Raw genomic sequence first — 19,220 nt, 5'->3', positions numbered from 1 at the left:
CACTGGCCACATGGGGAGGGCTGAGTAAACAGTGGGCATCACCACTGCAGCCAGGCAGGGCCTCGTGTGTGCTGGTGACCAGGTGACCATGTGAAGCTGGGAAGGGACCGTGCACTTAGCACACAGGTGTGTGGTGCACACGGGGCCGGTGGGGTGTGGCTCCACTCAGGCTCTCCTGGGCCAGGCTCAGCGCTGTGTATGGCGGGTGCTGCCTCTGAGCCCTGTCACCCCACACTGCCTGCCCTCAAGGCAGCATTCTCCTGAGGATTCAGTGCTGCCTGCAAAGGAGCAAAGTCCTCTCTTTCCTGTCCACCTCCAAGGGACCAGAGGCCCAGGGGACAGCAGCACAGCAGGCCAAAGTGAGCAGCCCACGAGGAAAGTAGAGGGGCAGAGCCCACCCAGCCTTGCTGGGTGGGGCTCCAGACTCCCCAGGCACCCAGCACCCTGTCTGGGCCACACTGTCCTGCTAGGGAACAGAACATGGGCTGGAAGGTCCCAGACTAGATGCACAGCATCCCCCAGGACCACCTCTGGATGCAGCGGCTCCCTGCTGTGGTGGCGCTATGTGAAGGTGATCACCAGGCAGGCTGGAGAGGGCAACGGAGGGGCGGCCCAGATCTTCACAGCTCTTCCACATGAGCCTGAAGTCACTTCAGAGTAAGTCCAAACAAAGTGGGAGCACAGGCTGGAAGGCGACCTCTGAGCAGGAGGAACTCAACCTCCGGGACACGGGCCAGTGCAGAAAGGAGCTGCACAACTCTGAAGAGGGCGGTGCTGGGTCCTGCTGTCACACTCTGCACCAGGAGACACACAGAGGTGCAAGGTGCTCCCCAGCTCAGGCCCTCCCACCTGTCTGGTGCCCAGAGCCACCTTCCTGGGCCATGTGGGTGCCCTGTAGGCCCTCCGCGGGAGAACCATGGGCCGAGCCTCTGACGCTGATGCACCCTTTCATAAACAGTTACACATAATTACTAAAAACATGAACTGAAGCAAATCCCCCAATAAACAAAAGCACCACAATTTTATCACCAGATTCACACATTAAAACTGTATCTCAATAAGCATAGTCAAGACTCACGTAACTTGGGAGCAAGGTCATGAACAGCACACACTGCACAGGTACATGAGCAGCCGGGAGAGAGCCCCTCACACGGCCGCTGCAGACACCATACAGCAGCGGCCCAGGACAGCGGCTTCCCGCAGACCTGAGGCTGCTCCTCCTGCACCTCCCTGCAGTACATAGACCCCAGGATTAACTGTATCTGACCATGTCTGACCCACAGCCAACGGCAAAGCAAGCCCCCAAGTCTGGGCCGTCCACGTCTAACTCTACCCAAGAAGGGGGTGCTGTGGTATGCACCGCCGTCCAGTCCTGGCAGCGTGTACCCTGAGCTGCAGCCCAGCACAATGACCTCCTGATGAAAGACACCAATTTGGCACCTGGCGCACTTTCAGGGAGGCGAGAACAAAGCAACAGAAAGCACTGTCGGTGGCCTCGAGGCCCACTGTGCCCGATCACAGCACGGCCTGCATCCACGTGGCCCACAGCCCACACAACACAGGTGTCACACGGGTCAGCTGCCAGGACAACTCCTCAGTGCTCACTGACAGTTTGTGAGTCCACTTCAGCCTACAGAGGACCCTGGGCCCTCGCTCCCTGGGCAGCCTGGGTTCCACTCCCGAACCCTGACCTCAAAGAGCCCAGGCTCAACTTCCTGCAGTCACTGCTCCGGGTAGGACTTGGCCTCCCTGCGCTTGGCTCCTGGGGCGGGGCCCAGGCACATGCCTCACCTGCACAGCTGCCCTCAGTCATGTCCCAGCCCCTCAAGTACCTGCCCTGGCACCACGACAAGGGCACAGCAGTTCTTGGGGTGCTCCTAGGAGCTACCTCCCACGTGCAGATACGGAACAGGACAGGGGCAGCTTCCCATACCTTCTTCTGCTCTGTGCTCACCTCTCAAGGAAATGGGGCAACCTGGGAAGCAGGCCTCTCTCCTCTCCTCCCCAGGGGACCCAGCACAGGACACTGTCCTGTTTAAATGCTCTCCCCTGGACTGTCCCAGGCTGACACTGCCCACAGCTTCTTCCCCAAGGGCATTTGAAAATGAACAAGAGGAATTTCAGAAACGCTGAAGACTCTAACTTAAGCCAAATCACCATTCAAGAACAAGGAGAACACAGGACGGAGAGTTCCACAAGCAAAGCCCTTCCTGGGAGGAGAGACACTCAGAGACCAGGCTGGGTGAGGCACAACAGCAAGCATGTGACACGGGAGAAGCGGTGCTGGAGAAGAAACAACGCAACACTGCGCCCCTGGGAAAAGGGGCAACACAGCTGCAGATGTGGCAGACCTACGAAGAACCAGGGAAAATGGAACAAAATGTTGTTTCCTAACAATAGACATGGGATTACTGCAAACGTACAGAGGGCTGTATACCAGGAAACAACCAGCACAGTGAAACGCAACCTCAGAGAGACAGTGCGCAAATCACGCATCTCACAAGCAGTAGCCACAGACTGCACAAAAAGTATCCACGAGCGCCAGGATTTAGCGCAGTGGTGTCGCGCCTGCCTCGCAAGTCTAAGGTCTTGAGTTTGATCCCTGGTACCAAAAAACCAAAAGAGTAGCCACAACTCAACAGCAAAGGGCCACTGGCTAAAAAGCAAAAAAGACTTTGGACAGACTTCTCCTTAAAGATGATGCATGTGGTGCATGGTGTGCACACCTATAATCCCAGAACCGGAGGGCTGAGGCAGGAGGATCACTGAAAGTCCAATGGCACCCTGGGCCACACAGTGAGTTCAAGGCCAGCCTAGGCTATAAAAACAGACTCTGTTTAAAAAAAACAAAAGAAGATACAAAGCACATGGAAAGGTGTTAACCATCATCGCCGGTCACCATGGAAATGCAAGCAGAAACCACAGGGAGTATCACCTCGTGCCTTTCAGGATGGCTGTTATCAAGACCAGAAGGCAGGTGCTGTTGCGGGCACTGCTGGTGGGCACGCAAATGGCGCCGCCATGAACTCAGCACAGCCACTCAGAAGACGACCACAGCAGCCCTACCGCCGCGTGTGCACCAGAACTGTGCGCAGGGTCGAGAGCCGTCTCCACACAACGGTCACTGCAGCAGCACTCAGCAGCCCCTCCACGCCCAGGAGAGAGGAGCAACTGGAGCAGAGGGTAACACCCAGGAGTATTACTCAGTCTTGAAAGAGGAAATCCAGCCGCATGCTACAGCACGGACCCGGACTCAGGGCCAGGGCCGTGGTGTTAAGTAGTGCAGTCACAAAAGCATGAGCAACGCTTCCTCTTCTCAAGAGACAGGCGAAGCAGCCAAGCTGTTGGAGGCTAGAAGTAAACGTAGGCACCCGGGCCAGGGGCAAGGAAGGAGTCACCCTCAGGCAAAGCTTCAGTTTGGCAAGACAGAAAGTCCCTTTGGCACAGTGAGACACACAAGGTCAACCTTCACGGGTTTGCAGTCAAGATGGCTAAGATGCTCCATGTCACGTTGTGTTTTCACCACAAAAGTCCTGAGACTCCAATAATGTATGGTCCTCATTTCAAGACCTCTGTAACACTGTCAGATCCATCCAGTGTTGTGCCAGACTGGGGAAGGAAACAGAGATCAAGGTGGTGGGGGAGCCAGGAATGGATCCCCACCACAGTCACATCTGTCCAGCCAAGGCCAGGGCGGGGGTCTGGAAATCCAGAGGACAGTGACCCTCAACCTGCGCCTTGCAGAATCTGCAAAATTCACCCCAAAATGGACCACAGGCCCCAGTACAAACGCTGATGCTGGAAAACTGCTTGAAAGAAACACTGTCATGACCCTCAGATGGCACAGGTTTCCTAGAAGGTACAAAATATGCTCACCGTACAAGGAAACTGAGCGACTGAGCCTTACCAAACCCGAACTCCTGCCCTTCAAGTCACACGCAAGCAATGAAATGAAAACAGGAGCCACAGGCTGCGGAAGCATCCAACACAGCCCGGTACAGTGCCCTCCCTCCTACGCCTCAGCAGGAGGACAGCAATCCCAGCTCAAAACAGGCGCGATTTCAGCATCAATGATTTCACCACTCCAGGCACAGCATATCTGCGTCTGTAATCCCAGCTGCTCGGGAGGCAGGAAGACTGCAAGTTTCAGGCTAGCCCAGGCAACTCAAGAGACTGTGTCAAATAAAAAGGGCTGGGGCGATAGCTCAGTGGTAGAGCACTTGCCCTGCATGCACGAGGCCTTAGCAACCCCCCCCCCGCCCAACAACAAAAAGATGACATCGGACCAGATACAGGAAGGACCAGCAGCACTCAGGAAGCTGTCCAACACCAAGGGTCGCCAGGGAAATGTGAACAGGACGGGCAGCTTCATGGCCCACAGGGCCCAGACAGTTAACCCAGTGCTGAGGAGGGGGCCTGCCCTGCAGGATGGACCTGGTCCAGGCCGCTGAAGACTGGATGGACTGAGCAGGCTGGGCAAGGCCCTCCCGCCTGAGGTGCAGCTGGGTCACTGGTCTCTCAGGAAATGTGGGCTCTTCTTGGCTCGCAAGCCTGCTGCCATGGTTCAGTTCTCCTGGTCTCCAGCCGGTAGACCACCAAGCCTGGGGCTGTCTAGCTCACAGCCATGCGCACCAACTCCCGGGTTTAATCTACACACGCACGCACATACCCTACTGGTCTTGTTTCTGGAAAACCCTGGTTAGGAGCAGGGCAGTACAGAATTAGGCTGGCAAAGCTGGGCACACGTCCTCTGTTGCTGGGGGTCATCTCGTAGAGATGAACACAGACCGTCCATGGAGACGCCCACAGCTCAAACGGGTGTCTACAGGGAGAGCAAATGAGCAGCAGTCCCCATCCCAACAGACCAGCCCAAGTATGAGGGGCCAGGATTCGTGGAAGGGGTGGCAGAGCTGACCTGGGGCTGCATTCTCCGGTGGGCAACACCCTGGGGTGCATCTGGCAGGGAGATACTTGGCTTGTTACAGCTGGGGCAAGGTCATGAACTGACCAAGCCACAGGAGAAAATCAAATAGAACAAAGAAAACTAATCAATCCACCAAAAGGAAAGAAATGAAGACACTAACATACAAAGTCTGATTAAAAATATGGGATGTATTTAAATTAGAAAAAATTATTAACAGTAAAACACACATTGCCATGAATCCCTTGCAAAAACTCCCCCTGCTTCACGAGTATCATTCAAAGCATGATTAAAATTCCTGTGAAGGCTGCTACTGAGCGGCACCCAGCAGAAGGCAGCTCCTAAGAGCACGACGCTGGGTCCTCAGCCACCTTGTTCACCAGAACTGGCACCCTGCAACTTCTGGCTCTCCCCAAAGTCAAAGCAACCATGAGGAAAGTGTTCTGAATTGATTCAGGACACTGAGGCAGCCACAACTAGAGACACTCACGAAAGAGGCCTCCAGAGCTGCTGCAGAAGCCAGCAAGCACGGTGGGATAAGCGTGTTCTAAGAAGAGGGGCTATTCTGTGGGAGATTGGTAGCAATGTGTCTTTTTCTCTAAAAACTGCTTGAAAGGTAAACAGTCACTGAAATTTTTATTATACCTCATTAAAAATAAGAAATAGAAAACAAAATAATATAGTGAAGATAAATCCACAGCATTACTATCATGATGGAACTGGTCAGCAATGGGAAAGGAACTTCTATACACACTTTCCAGAAAAAGAAGCAGACAAAAAATAATTAAACAGGGCCAGACATGTGGCTCCATGCTGGAGTACCTGAATAGCAACCACGAGGCCCTGAGTTCCGTCCCCAGAACCATCCATAAAAAACGCAAGGGCACATCCTGCATAACTACAACATGAGCCACAAATGCACAGAACTTCAAAGTGTCTAGCAGCCACAATAAAAAGTAAAAAGATGTTGGATGTAGTGGTGCCAGCTGATAATCCCAGATACATAGGAGGCTGAGGCAGGAGGATCATGAGTTCAAAGCCAGCCTGAGCAATTTAGTAAGACGCTAATCTTTTTTTTTTTCTTTTTGGTACCAGGGATTGAACTCGGATCCTTGCACTTGAGCAGCAGGCAGCAAAACCACTGAGCTAAATCCCCAGCCCAAGACTCTGTCTAAATAAACAAATAGTAATATATTTTAACTCAAAACATGCCAAATATTTTCATTTGTATATTTAATCAAATAATTATCAGATGTTTTACTTTTTTCCCCTTTGTACTAAATCCTTGAAAATCAGGCTGTTCTAACACAAGTCACACAGCATTTTGCATCAGCAACATTTCAAGTGCTCCACTGGGCCATGTGGCCCCAACTCAGGCGTGGGGTGGGCGGAACTGGGCCTTAGGAACTCCTGATGTGTGCTGGGCATGCAGGATGGGACAGGAGCTACAGAGCTGGGCCTTACTCTGGATGTCACTGCTTTATGTACCCACAGAGCTGTTTGTGGATGCAGAACTGCACACTGTGCCCATGCGCCATCAATAACCAGGCAGGATGAGTCACAAACACAATACAGCAAGCCAGTCTTTCATCCATGTAAAACTCACAAGAGTCAAGAAATTCACCCTCACAAGGTCAATTTAATGGTTTTTAGTGTAATTTTGAGGTTGTACAATGGTCTCCATCTTCTGCTTCCAGAATATTTCATCTCTCAAAAAGAAACCCCAGAGCCAGGGATTTAGCTCAGTGGTTTCGCCGCCTGCCGCACAAGCGCAAGGACCGGAGTTCGATCTCTGGTACCAAAAAAAAAAGGAAAGAAACCCCAGGGGCCAGGGATTTAGCTCAGTGTTTCCATGCCTACCTTGGAAGCGCAAGGCCCTGAGTTCAGTGCCCGGTTCAGGGGGGCGGGGCACAAAAAAAGAAGGCCAGGGATTTAGCTCAGTGGTTCCGCAGCCTGCCTCACAAGCACAAGGTCCTGAGTTTGATCCCCAGTACCAGAAAAAAAAAAGAAAGAAAGAAACCCACACTACTGCAGTCCACCCCTCCCAGACCTATGCCATCAGCCATCAACCTGCTCTCTCTCTGCAGATTGGTGCACTTGGGACTTTCGTGGATGGCTTTTTTGCATAACATGTTTTCAAGGCTCACCCATGGAGTAGCAGGCACCAGGGCTCTGTTCCTTGATGGTTGGGCTGTATTCCATGCATTTTGCATACGTGGATGGTAATTCTGGTAGCTTCTGCTGTGCGCTATGTGAATAATGAAGCGATGGACATTTTCCCCTGGGACAGGATTTCCCCTTGTCTAGGGTTACATCCCACAGGGGGCAGACAGTAACTATGTGTGACTTTGTGACAAACCCTTTCCCACGGTGGCTGCACTGCTTTGCAGTTCCAACGAGCACCAGAGGACCTTGATTTCTCCACACCCAACCTGGGTCGCCCGGCACTCTCCTTACTGCAGCATCCGAGTGAGCAGGGGTGAAGGACTCTTGCTGCAGCTTCAGCATGTGTCTCCCTGGTGCCTGTGAGGCCGGCATCCTGCCAGGTGCTGGCCAGCCACTGTGGTCTTCTGTGCTCACCGAGCACTGGGCTCTGGACTTCTTCATATATTCTGTATGCCAGACTCACATCAGATGGATTACCTGCAAGTATTATTTGTTCCGCGAGCAGTGCCTCAGTCAGCTCAGGCTGCTGGCGCACACACCACAGGCCACAGCTGACACAGCAGTTCCTACACTTACCCCTCACTGTCTGGAGACGGAACTGTTGGTGCAGGTGCCGTGTGCGTGCGTGTGTGCACAGCATGCTCTGCTGTCCTTTTTTCTCTTGCCATGAACAGGGATCCAACCCAAGACCTTGCGCTAGCCAGGCAGGCGTGGCACCGCTGAGCTACATCCCTGGCCTGTCCAACTCAACTGCCCCGGCCCCAGCTCTGGAGCACACGCTTCTCAGTTTGACAACATCCAAGGGACAATTTTAGGTTGGTTCCTGTGCTTCAGGTGTTCACTAGAACACACACTTCAGGCTTCACTAGAAACCACAGCCTCACCCAAGGTCATCAGGATGAATGGTTCTGTTTTCTTCTAAGAGCTTTATAACTTTAGCTCTTTCGTTTAGGTGTGAGCCATTCTGAGTTAACTTTTTTGGTATGTGGTGTAAGCTAGAGGTCCAACTCCATTTTTTGTATGTGAAAATCCCGCTGTCTCAGAATTTGTTGAAAATACTATTCTTTGCCTTGGCACCCTTCCAAAAATTAATTACTATAAATGAATGGGTTTATGTCTGAATTCTCAATTGTACTGCATTATACTATATGTGTGTTCTCTGGCCAACATCACAGCCTTGATTATTGTAGCTTTAGAAGAAGTTCTGAAATCAGGGAATCTGAATCCTAAGACTTTGTTCTTTTTCAAAATTGTTTTGGCTATTCTGGGTTTCCTGCATTTCCATATGAATTTATGGAACAGCTTACCAATTTCTGCAAAAATAGCACTTGGGATGTGTTGAATCTATACGTCAACTTGGAGAGTTAATAGTTAAACAGTTAAGTCTTATTCCTAAATATTTTACTGTTTTTGGTGCTACTGTAAATCAAATTTTCTTAATTTTTCTCTCTCTTTTTTTTTTTTGGTAGTAGTAGAGATTAAACCTAGGGCCTTCATACTGAGCTACATCCTAGGCTCCTTTTTTTAGTATTTATTTATTTGGGGACAGAGACTTACTAAGTTGCCCAGGTTGGGCTCAAACTTTCAATCCTCCTGCCTCAGCCTTCCCGAGTGGAAGGATTACAGGCATGGACTACAACCCTGGAACTACTCTGCAACCCTGCTGAACTAGCTTATTAGTTCTAATTGCTTGTGTGTGCACGTATGCACATGTGTGTATTCCTTAGGAGTTCCATATACAGGATCACGTCATCTTTGAACAGAGAGTTTTACTTCTTCCTTTCCAATCTAAATGGCTTTTCTTTTTCTGGCCTGTCTGTTATGGTTTAGCTCTAGAATGTCCCTCAAACTCTCACGCAGTCAGAGGCAAGGCTTTTGGAAGGTAACTGGACCATGGGGGCCTTGTGCTCATCAGCAGCTGAGCATGCTGTTAGGAGGTGGGTCACCAGGGATGTGAACAGAAAGGGCTGTCTCCCTCCCCAACACCTCCCTTCTCTGCTTCCTGGACACAACAACATCAGCTCTCCTCAGTGCCAGGCCAGCATGTTGGTTCTATATTTAAGCCTGCTACCCATGGACTGAAACTTCTTCTGAAACCATGAGCCAAGCAAACCTCTCCTTTAAGCTGCAGGTGCTGAGTACTTTGTCTCAGTGAGGAGAGACTGTGACACTATATCCCATACTCTTGCTGGCCTTGGGGGAAGGCTTTGGTTTCCACCACTAGAGAAGTCCTTGGCCAGATTGAAGAAGTCCCTTCTCACCTACCATAGTGCTGTGTGCTTCACCATGAAAAGGTGCTGGACCTTGGCAAGTGCTTGTCCTGCGTCTACTGAGCAGAGGTACAGTTTTGCTGATTTCTGCATGCTGAACTAGCCTTGCATTGATGGGCAAATGCCACGTAGTCACCATCTGTCATTCTCCCTACCTGTGGCCAGATTCAATTCGCTATCATCTGTTGAGGATCTTGGGATCCACAGTCATTCATAAGGAATATTGTTCTGGTTTCCTTGTCTGGTTTTGCTGCCGGCATATTACTGGCTTCACAGAACCAGAGAGGAAGTGTTCCCTCCTCTGGTTTTCAGAAGAGCTTGGTATACATGTTTAATACAATTTGCCACAAAGCCATCTGGCCTTGGGCTTTTTCTCGTGGGAAGTTTTAAAACACCCTCTTTACATTTTACAGGGCTGTTCACTCATCATTTTGTAACCTACAAAAATAATTTTATATAGTTTAACCTAGCTCACCTTCCTTTCCACACTTCCTATTTGTGTCCCTGCCTGGCACTCCATGGAAGGAGAAGTCTTGGTCTTTCTTACAGATTTGATTCTGCTCTCTGGTTCACATTTGGTGGATTTTGCAATCTGTTATTTGCTTTTAAATTCTGATTATGCGAAATATTTAGAATTTTATTTATCAGACCTCAATATTTCCTTGGTAATCTGTTGCCAGACAGCTTTTAGGATCACAGGATCTCTCTACTTGGTTAGCTGATGTTCAGTTGTATTTCCCTCGGTACATCTTTCCCTCGGTGATTCATGAAGGTAATTCCGCTGTCCTCACTGACGCCAGATCAGCAACCAAGGAGGCTGAGGCTGGCAGGAAACATCGGCACTCACATCCCACCCTACGGCTGCCTCCTGCCCTGGGTCGCCTGCTCTAGGACCCGTTCCCCGGAGCCTTCTCTAGTGTTTGCTTTATGTCTTCTGACACTGTTTGCTGACAAGAAAGATGGATTCAGTTTGTCATCACAATGTTTTCAGCCACTTTTACCAACACAAAGTATTTCACAGTTAAGAAGCCTGGGAGCAGGCTGGAGATGTAGCTCAGTGTCTAAGTGCTTGCCTAGCAAGTATGAGGCCCTGAGTTCACTCCCAGTACAGAAACCAAACCAAACCCCAGCCTCAGAGGAGGTTTCTAAGTATTTACCAGCAAGTAGTCAGACCTTCTTTAGCATAACTGCACCATGCAGCACATGTCCCGCTTCCCAAGGGACACACAACATTCTCCAGTCACAGGGCCTGGGTGCCTCAGTACACCCTAGACTAGGGGGCTCACCCAGGGCAGGGACTGGGGGCTGTGCTGAGATGCTGAGAAAGCTGGGGTGAGGGGGGACCCGCAGGCACCCCATGCTCACTCCTTCTGTTGGCGAGGTCACACACCCACACCGGCAGAACCCTGTCAAGCTGATCATCCCCTCTAGGGAGGGAGAAACACCAGGTACTGCAGATCTCCAGTCAGCGGGATGCATGGGGTATGGCTCCCCCGTCCCCAGCGTGATGGGACAGACAGCAGTACCAGCATCTGCATGGTCACACCCCTACCTCAGGGACAGCTCAGTGACCCAACGCAACACAAGCTCATGTGCACCAGCAGCCACCCACACACCCCGCCAGAACAAAGCCTGCCTCTCCAGGTGGAAATGCCAGTGCTGCTCCTGGGAGGCGGTCCCATCCCTGGCTGTGAGGTCAGCAGGGCCCGCTCTTCTTGGTGCTCCCCCTACTAGAACAAACACCGAGGTGAGCACACGATGTACCAGGACACTGTCACTATTCCTACCCCAGGACTTGCCGGTCTCCGCCATCAGACCTTTTCTCAGGGTTCCCCAGCATCATCACCGCTGCCCACGACTCCCCTGGACGTCTGCTCCCACCAGGAGGTTCTGTGCGTGGGCATCTGTCCACAAATCATCCCAGCTGGCCACCACGGTGCAGAGGGCAGCAACTGACTGACCACTGTATGCTGTGACCCCACTAAGCTTTCTCTAGAGGTGCGCTAACCTCTACTTCAATTCTTACTGGTTTGGCAGCAGTGCTGGAATAATTTTCAACACTCCATTCACTGACTGGACTCATCTCTGTCCTCCAACACAGTGCCATCCCCAGCAGTCACAAACAAGGCCACAACACAGTCCAATGCTTGGCAGTACCACTGAAGGGGGACAGGGCACAGAGGGGGCGGGGCGGCCTACTTCAGCAGGGCCACCTAGCAGCTCGCCGGAGCAAGGGAGTGAGAAGAGGGAACTCTGGGGCCATCAAAGGAAGTGCATGCCACGGGTGTCCACAGCAAGAGTGTCCAAGCAGAGTGGAGAACAGGCAGTCATGAAGGCCTGGGCCACTCTAATGACCTAGGCCTTTACCTCAAGACAGATGGGAAACCACAGGCACAGGGACCCCATGGCCTTCTGACCTGGTGGCTAGAGGGATCCATGGGCAGGGACTGGCCAGAAGGCCACTCCACCCTGTGCAGAGGGGTGGCACCCCTGGCCACGGTGAAGGAGAAGGGCAGGCGGCTGGATCCTGCAGGCATTCTGAAGAGGTGTCATCCTGAGGATGCCGTGCGACCCGCTGGGCAGGGTTCTGGTGCAAGGAGCTCCCCTGTGGGATCAGTAGTGCAGCCCACGAGACCCAAGCAACCAAGGCAGGGACCACCAGGGCCAGGCCCTGTGCCCCTAGGCACTCCAGTACCAGAGGGGAAGGGGTATCTGAGCCCAGGGAGGCCCTGGCAAGCACAGTGCCCTGGGAGCCAGACAGGTGTGTGCTTCAAGGACAGAGCATTGTCCGTGGCACCTCAAATAAGCACCCAAACACCATGGCAGTTACTGGTGCCCAGACACAGCCCTGGGCAATGAGAGCAAAGGCAGTAGGTAGCGACTCCAGGGCCCACGGGCAGGGCCAGCGAGTCAGGTGATCTGTGGGGTTGATCCCCTGGGTGACAGAAGACAATAGTGCACATGGTCAGTGACAGCGGGAGAACAGGGAATGTGAGCAGAGATGCCAGCCTGGGGGAGGTGAGCTGACTTCTCCTCAGTCCTGGAAGCATGGGCAGCAGGGCAGGAAAATAGAAACCAAGCCATGGGCAGAGCGTGTGAACAGCAGTAAGAGGAAAAGTTTCATGAAATGGTCCCTGGGGTGGAGGGGCCTCCTGTGAGCAATCAGGACCTTGAGCATGGCAGCCTCTGTGGGGAGAGCGGACCGAGGCTGGACTCTGCCAGGAAGATGGCTGAGCAGGCCAGGTGTGGTGGCACACGCCTGTAGTCCCAGAACTCAGGAGGCATGGCAGGAGGATCACCATGAGTTCAAGGCCAGCCTGAACTACACAGTGAGACTCTGTCTGAAAAAAAGAGAATGCTGGGCACAAGGACACAGCAAGGGCACAAGGCTAGAGCAGGGTGAAGAGAGATGTGCAAAAGGTCAATCTCACCCAGATGACCACGCGTGCCAGCAGGACTCTGGAATGCAGCACATGAACAAAAGCGAAGTTTCAAGGAATTTTCCAAACAGACTGTGGAGAAATTCATTTACCCAACAGCTATTTATCATGACTCTGTGCCAGGGACTGTTGGAAGTGAAGTCCTGCCCCAAGGGCACGAGGGCAGAAGAGGTGTCTGACGGGAAGAAGATACACACAGTGCAGGCTGTTCTGTCAGGCTGTGCTAGAGCTATAACGAAGCCAGACAGCGTAAGGGACAGACAGCAAAGGGAGCGCAAAATCCCAATTTCACTTAGGGTTGGACCAGGCCCTCAAACAGGCTACACTTTAATGCTCAGAAGGATTGTGAGAAAGCGCTGTGCAAGCAGCTGATCCAGTGGGCAGTTTGTGTCCCACTCTCTCCTGCCAGATGTGAGAGCTGCAGCCCCAGAAGCACTGTGGACTAAGGGCATCCTAAGGATGACCATGAAAAACAGCAAACAAAAGCATCCCTCGATGGGGGAGGTAACTGGGCGTGTGGCTCAGTGGTAGAGCACCAGCCTGACATGGAGGGAGGGAGCGAGCAAGAATGGGTGCACACCAAGATCTTGGTCCATCAGAACAAGTGGCAGGAGGACGCCATCTTCACCCGGGATAGGAGAGGGGACAGGTAAGAACTGTAAGAAGTGGGCCTGGGGGCCCAGGGATTTAGCTCAGTGGTTCCACCGCCTGCCTCGAAAGCGCAAGGTCCCGAGCTGGATCCCCAGTACCAAAAAAAAAGAATTGGGCCTGGAGCGCTGGGGCCAGGATGCGGTGCATTCTGCACAGGGTTACTCCAAGCAGCCTCCCAGACGCCCAAAGAGAACACACACAGGGTGGCTGTCTGCTTGAGCTCTGAGGCAGGAGTTCAGGAAGAGGCCTGGCTGCAGGCACGACCAGAGGACAGACACTCCAGCTGCCTTTAACGCTCACCACAGGACCATGACCTGGTGACGGGAGTGGAGAAACCAAGAGCAGAGAAGACAGCGAAGGCCCTGCAGGTTGGGCAGAGGGAGTGACGAGACCCTGAGAGGTGCCAAGTGGGTTACGCACACGAGGGCTGAGGGATTAGCTGGCTCTGACCAGTGGACACACCCTGCAGCAGAGGGCAGACTCATGAGGGAAGGAGGGCAGAGAGGAGTGGCAGCTGGGCACTGGCACCCCAATGAGCCAGGCAGCGAAAAGGGGACCTGTAGACCAGGGTGGGGAAGGCCCACAGCAAAGGTGACCCTAACATAACAGGGCATGGGGGAGCATGCGGGGCAGAGGGCCTGAGACGGACAGGTGAGCCACCAGGGAGGACAGGGGCTTCCCAGCTAGAAGGCAGAGCCAGGCCCCAGCACAACCACATGTTTTCTTCACCCAGCAGTCATGAGTCACCATCACGGTGAGAATTCTCCTCAGGCCCTAACTGACCAGCAGCTATTGTGGCAGAGACCAAGCTCTTCAAGGGGAGGTCAGCACCCAGTGACCCCTCCTCCCTAGAGCCCCAAGAAAACAGTGGTGTGGGCCAGGGATTTAGCTCAGTGGTTTCACCGCCTGCTACACAAGCGCAAGGACCCGAGTTCGGTCCCCGGTACCAAAAACAAAAAAGAAAGAAAGAAAACAGTGGTGACGGTGCAGCCTCCCTTCCCTCCAGGGCCCTCGCCAGCCAGGGTCGCCTCCGTCCCTGGCCTCTACACCACAGACCACACCGCTGGCCCAGGTGCTGACGCCTACACCACCCTGGGGAACTGGGTGCCTCCTGGGGCAGAGCCTGCCAAGGCCACAGCACAACCCACACGACTCCCCTGACCACCAGCTCAGGTGGAGCATTTCCGAGGGAGTCCCACCCCTCCCTCTGCCTGACACCCCAGGCTTCCTTGGGGTCTTTAAAGGATCTCAAGGTTCGTGTGCACTTGCTCTGCCTGTCTTGTCCCATCCTCCCAGGGTCCTCCCAGTGTCTGCCCAGGAGGCTCCCAACAGTTGCTGGAGGAACACACAGGCCAGGATCTAGGCGCCAGTGAAAGGCAGCGCTGAGCCATGCCCAGCTCTGCTGCCCACTGGCCACTCTGGGCCTCATTCTAGTCCTCCCTTAACATGGCCCACCCATCCTAGGGAACCAGGTATTAGAAAAGCTATTCTTCTCCTAACTCAAATTTTGCTTAAAATAATATTTAAAACCAAAACCAACCCAGCAGCCAGAAGGAATCCAAACCTGCATCCCCACCTCAGTCAGCGCCTGCCCTGGCAGTGGACACAGGCAGCACACAAGGCCAGCCAGGAACCAACAGGGGATGTGCCAGCATCGGCTCTGTTCTGCCAAATGTCCCACTAACGGTAGGGAGACAAGAATGAGGAGAAGGTGGAGGCCAGGAGAGCAGGGCAGGGCTCTCTCGGAGGGAAGGGGCTGCAACTGTGCCCAAGGGGTGGGCGGGCTCTGGGGGGCAGGAAGGCAGTGCCACTCTGCTTCAGACCAGAGCATGTGGTGCTCTGAAGGTCGGCCAGTTTCCAGCCTGGAAGAGAATGGGGATTAGGACTTTTGCTCAGTGCCCAGCAAGAAGGCAAGAGAGAGGACCAGGTGGCATTAGGGTGACTGAGCCTCCAAGCGGGGAGGAGGCGGCTCTACTTGCACACAAGAAATTAAGACCTGGTCCAAGGCCACTGTCCAGGGCACAACACAGCCCCAACCAAGCTCCACGTGTCTCCAAAGTCACACACTCTGCGGTTACCAGCATTTCTCACCCTTGAGAACACATGCTCCTCCCCAATCCAGCCAAGACCCAGTTTGGAAAACTGCACTATCAGCTCTCACCCGACCATGTGCTTGGCACGCAAATGCTCTGGGTCAAGCACACAAACCCAGGCCATGCAACTGCGGCCGTATGTGGCCAGCCAGGCTGTCAGCAAATCCAAGGCAGAAACCTAAATAGGCAAGAATGTAAGAAACCACACCCCAGCTCATCTGCAGTGAGGAGAGGGCCCTGCCCTAGGCCACCAGACAGACACCCACCTGATCTGGGTAGCCATGGAGAAGGTCAACAGAATACTATTTTAGTTCAGCCATCTGAAGGAGAAAGAAAGAAAGAGAAGGAGAAAGAAAGAAAAGAAAAAAGAAATAATGGAATGATCCCTATGCAGTAGAGTAAGTTGGAGGGAAAAAAATCAAATTACTTTTATCACCAGCAAAAACTTTCTAAAAAGTAATTCACACAAGGACTTCCAGAGGGCCACCACCTACAACCTGACACCAGACAGCCTTTGACAGCAAAACAACTCCTGCAACTCCAGACCGGAGGTTCTCACAGAAACACCTCTGCCCAGGAGACTCCTGGCCATGTCAGCAGACATTTAGGGGACGCTCCTGGAATCAGTGGGCAGAGGCTGCTGAGCATCCTATACTCATGGCCCCCACAGCAGGAGCCACACATCCAAAAGCTCCCAGGACCACAGAGAGGCCGATGCTCCTCCACCCACTGTGATGGCAGCTGAAGTCAGGGCAGGCTGGCAGCCACATCCCAAGCTGCTCCATTCCCTTTCCACTTCACCAGGAACATGAAGAGGAAGAGAAGGGCATGCAGGTGTCCAGGACCCACTGCCAGCAGGAGGCCGAGGAGGTAGGTTGAACCCACATAAGGGCTCTTGCCCCTGAGAGTTTGAGAAGGAAAAGCAGTTTAATTCTCATCGGGTGAAGATTCAGTCCAGTGCCCGCCAGCTGCCATCACCCTGCAGGGCACATGCCCTGCACTACAGGGGCCCAGCACCCAGCCCTCAGCCCTCACATGCTTCTGACTACACTGTGTGTCCCTGTCCCGCCCCAACCCCACCTGTACCCAACTCTCCTCACGCCTGTCAACAGGACAGCTCTGGAGCCATCAGCGTTACCCATGTTGTTTTATTCTATGTTAACAAACACTTGTAACTCTAGAACCTCTGGTGCCCCAGTTAAAACCTCCTTATCATCTACCATCTAACATCTACCACTCGTGAAAACAGCAAAAATACATGAACTCAGCGCTGATACACTGTCAAAAGAAATCATTACAAGAATGAAATCCAAAGGACCTGGAAGGGAAATGCTACTATTGTACTTTCTGGGGGAAAAAGCACCTCTCCTTTCAAAAATTCTGCTTTAATATTAGTTTTTATTTATTTATTTTGCAGTACTAGGGATTGAATCCATGGCCTTCACACTGAGCTACAGCCCCAGCCCCTTTTTACTGAAACAAGGTCTCACTAAGTCACTAAGTTGCCCAGGCTAAATTCAAACTTTCGATCCTCCTGCCTCACCCTCCCAGAGTGTAGGATTACAGGCATGCACCATCATGCCTAGCTTTTTAATATCACTGTAAAAAAGACAGAAAAAAAGATTTTCAAAAATACGACAAGCTTAGGGCCGGGGGTTTAACTTAGTGGTTCCAGCACCTGCCTTGCAAGCACAAGGTCCCGAGTTTGATCCCTGGTACCAAAAAAAAAAAAAAAAAAAAAAAAAAGCTTGCCTGAAATCAGAGCACCGCCCTTCCGTACCTACCTAAGTAGCTGTGTACCTATTTTAATCAGAGGCTGAGCAACAGCTTTGGAATGCAAAGTACATTCATGGTCATCAGAAAAGACAGGACTTAAGGATCCTTTTCCTGACTGTACATTTCCTTTTCCAGTGCATTTAATGGGCAACGGAAGAATTTCTGGAAAACTTTCCTGCCCGGTGGTTCCCACATTCACCGGCCAAACTGAAAACAACAGTAATGCACCAACAGAATTCTGGTCCTTGTACATCTGTTCAAACAGGTCTGAAGGTGCTGGTGATCGACCAGTGTTTTCCAGGTGAGTATAAAACCAACAATCTACATCCTGCAGTGGTCTGCAAAGAGAGCTGGTAATGCCAGCAACAGCCCCCCATTCTCTTAATCAAATAGAGTGCAGGATACAAAACTACCATGAAACATAACTGCTCCCCACGAAGGAGGAAGACAGCGCCTCACCTCTGCTTCCCTGTGAAGACCAACCTCACCAAGGCAGTAAGACGTCAGCAGTGACCACATCAACAGGTGCTTTCCAGGGAGCTCCAGTACCACCTTGAGCAGTAGGTGGTCACTCGCTGTGCCCCAGGGGGAAGGGTGCTACAAGAGCTTCCATCTGACAAGAGACAGCATCACAGTTAAACTGGGGTGGGGCCCGAAGGGCTCCGGTCCCAAGCTCTATGGCAGCTGGCTAAATTGCTTTGGGGCTGAGAATACACATTGGCCTGCATCCACCACCACCTGTCATCACGGAGATGGACGGTGTCATCAGGTGTTCCGGCTGCAAAGAAGCTACCTGGCTCTCAAGGAAGTGACTGCAGAATCCCAAAGCTCAGCCATCTCTCCTGGGAACGTCCGACCTTGATCTCTGAAGGGATTTCCTCACTGGAGCATATCGAGCACCACCAAATCCTCTAGTCATTACAGAGCCCGCACCGGCTTCCTGCCCGGGAGATGCGCCTAATGGAAGCGACCACCCAAGGTCACGCCCCCGGCGCTCTGGCAGGCGATGCCCTAGGGGTACGGCGAGCCCAGCAAGATGGGTTGGCCCCGGGGGGCTGGGGCGCCTTTCGAACCCCTAATTAAAGACCAGAGGCCAGCTCGCCACGCCCAGCTGGAGCTTGGGGGCGGGGGGAGGCCGGACGCCGCCGAGACCCACACCCCCGACGCTGGCCCCGAATCGCAGTGGCCCCCGGCCGCAGCCTTAAGACCCGAGGGTCGTCCTCGGGCTGTGCCGAACCGTGTCCAGCGCCCCCAGCCCCACGTCCCCGAAGCCCCCGCAGACCCCCCCCCGCGGCCAGCCCTGGCCAGCCCCGGCCCCGGACCACGGCCCCGGACCACGGCCCCGGCCCCGGCCCCGGCCCCGCCGGCTCCCCGCCCCTCGGCCCCCGCCCGGCCCCGGCCCCGGCCCCGGCCCCGGCCCCACCGCCCCCTGCGGACCCCGCCCCCGACTCCGCCACCCTAGCCGCGCCCAGACTCAGCCCCCGGAACTCCTTTGGCTCTGGCAGGAGGCCTGGCAGCCACCCGGGGCACGCCGCAGCGCGCACCTTGAGGGTCGGGTACTCCTGCACCTTCAGGGTCATGGACAGCTGGGCCGCCGACTCCTGCACCGCCATCTTGGGATGCCCCAGCGGAGGAGGCCGGCGCGCGGCACCACGGGTAGTGACGTATAGGCGGGCGGGGCGAGAGGGGTAGGTCGCACATCTGTACCAATCGCGTAGCCCAGTCGCCCGGCTGCGAAAGAAGGTTCGGACCAATCAGCGCCGGCCTTCCTCAACTCGGCCAATCGGCGGCAGTCCTGGAGGGCGGCTTCCTCTTGGTGTCTGCAGCCCGGGCAGTGGCTTGCGAGTTAGGCGCCCGGGCGAGCCTAGGGTCCTCGGGCCGGCGCTGTGGTCCGCCTGGGAGG

General features: G+C 53.6%; 1 protein-coding gene across 5 annotated transcripts in view; it reads right to left on the bottom strand.

The window, feature by feature from the left end:
• The window catches only part of Maea (macrophage erythroblast attacher, E3 ubiquitin ligase), a 34,242-nt gene extending 15,231 nt beyond the window's left edge, over positions 1-19,011 (bottom strand). For 2 of the 5 annotated variants that reach the window (XR_015441237.1, XM_013073088.3), the window contains exon 1: positions 18,862-19,011. Coding sequence is in view for 4 of the 5 variants with exons in the window: in XM_013073088.3 (XP_012928542.1) it covers positions 18,862-18,930 (69 nt within the window). In the remaining variant the exon portion in view is untranslated. Of the gene's footprint in view, positions 1-17,776; positions 17,931-18,110; positions 18,127-18,861 lie in introns of those variants that run through there. The other 3 variants (XM_021260436.2, XM_013073087.3, XM_004847436.4) reach the window with 3 other exon arrangements.
• Between the last annotated feature and the right edge of the window lie 209 nt (positions 19,012-19,220).

Source organism: Heterocephalus glaber, unplaced genomic scaffold (assembly GCF_053883595.1).
Source record: "Heterocephalus glaber isolate CG9 unplaced genomic scaffold, H.glaber_assembly_v1.0 deba00001509, whole genome shotgun sequence".
Taxonomy (NCBI): domain Eukaryota; kingdom Metazoa; phylum Chordata; class Mammalia; order Rodentia; family Bathyergidae; genus Heterocephalus; species Heterocephalus glaber.
Note: the sequence above shows the minus strand (reverse complement) of the source record. Positions and strands in the feature narration are given on the sequence as shown.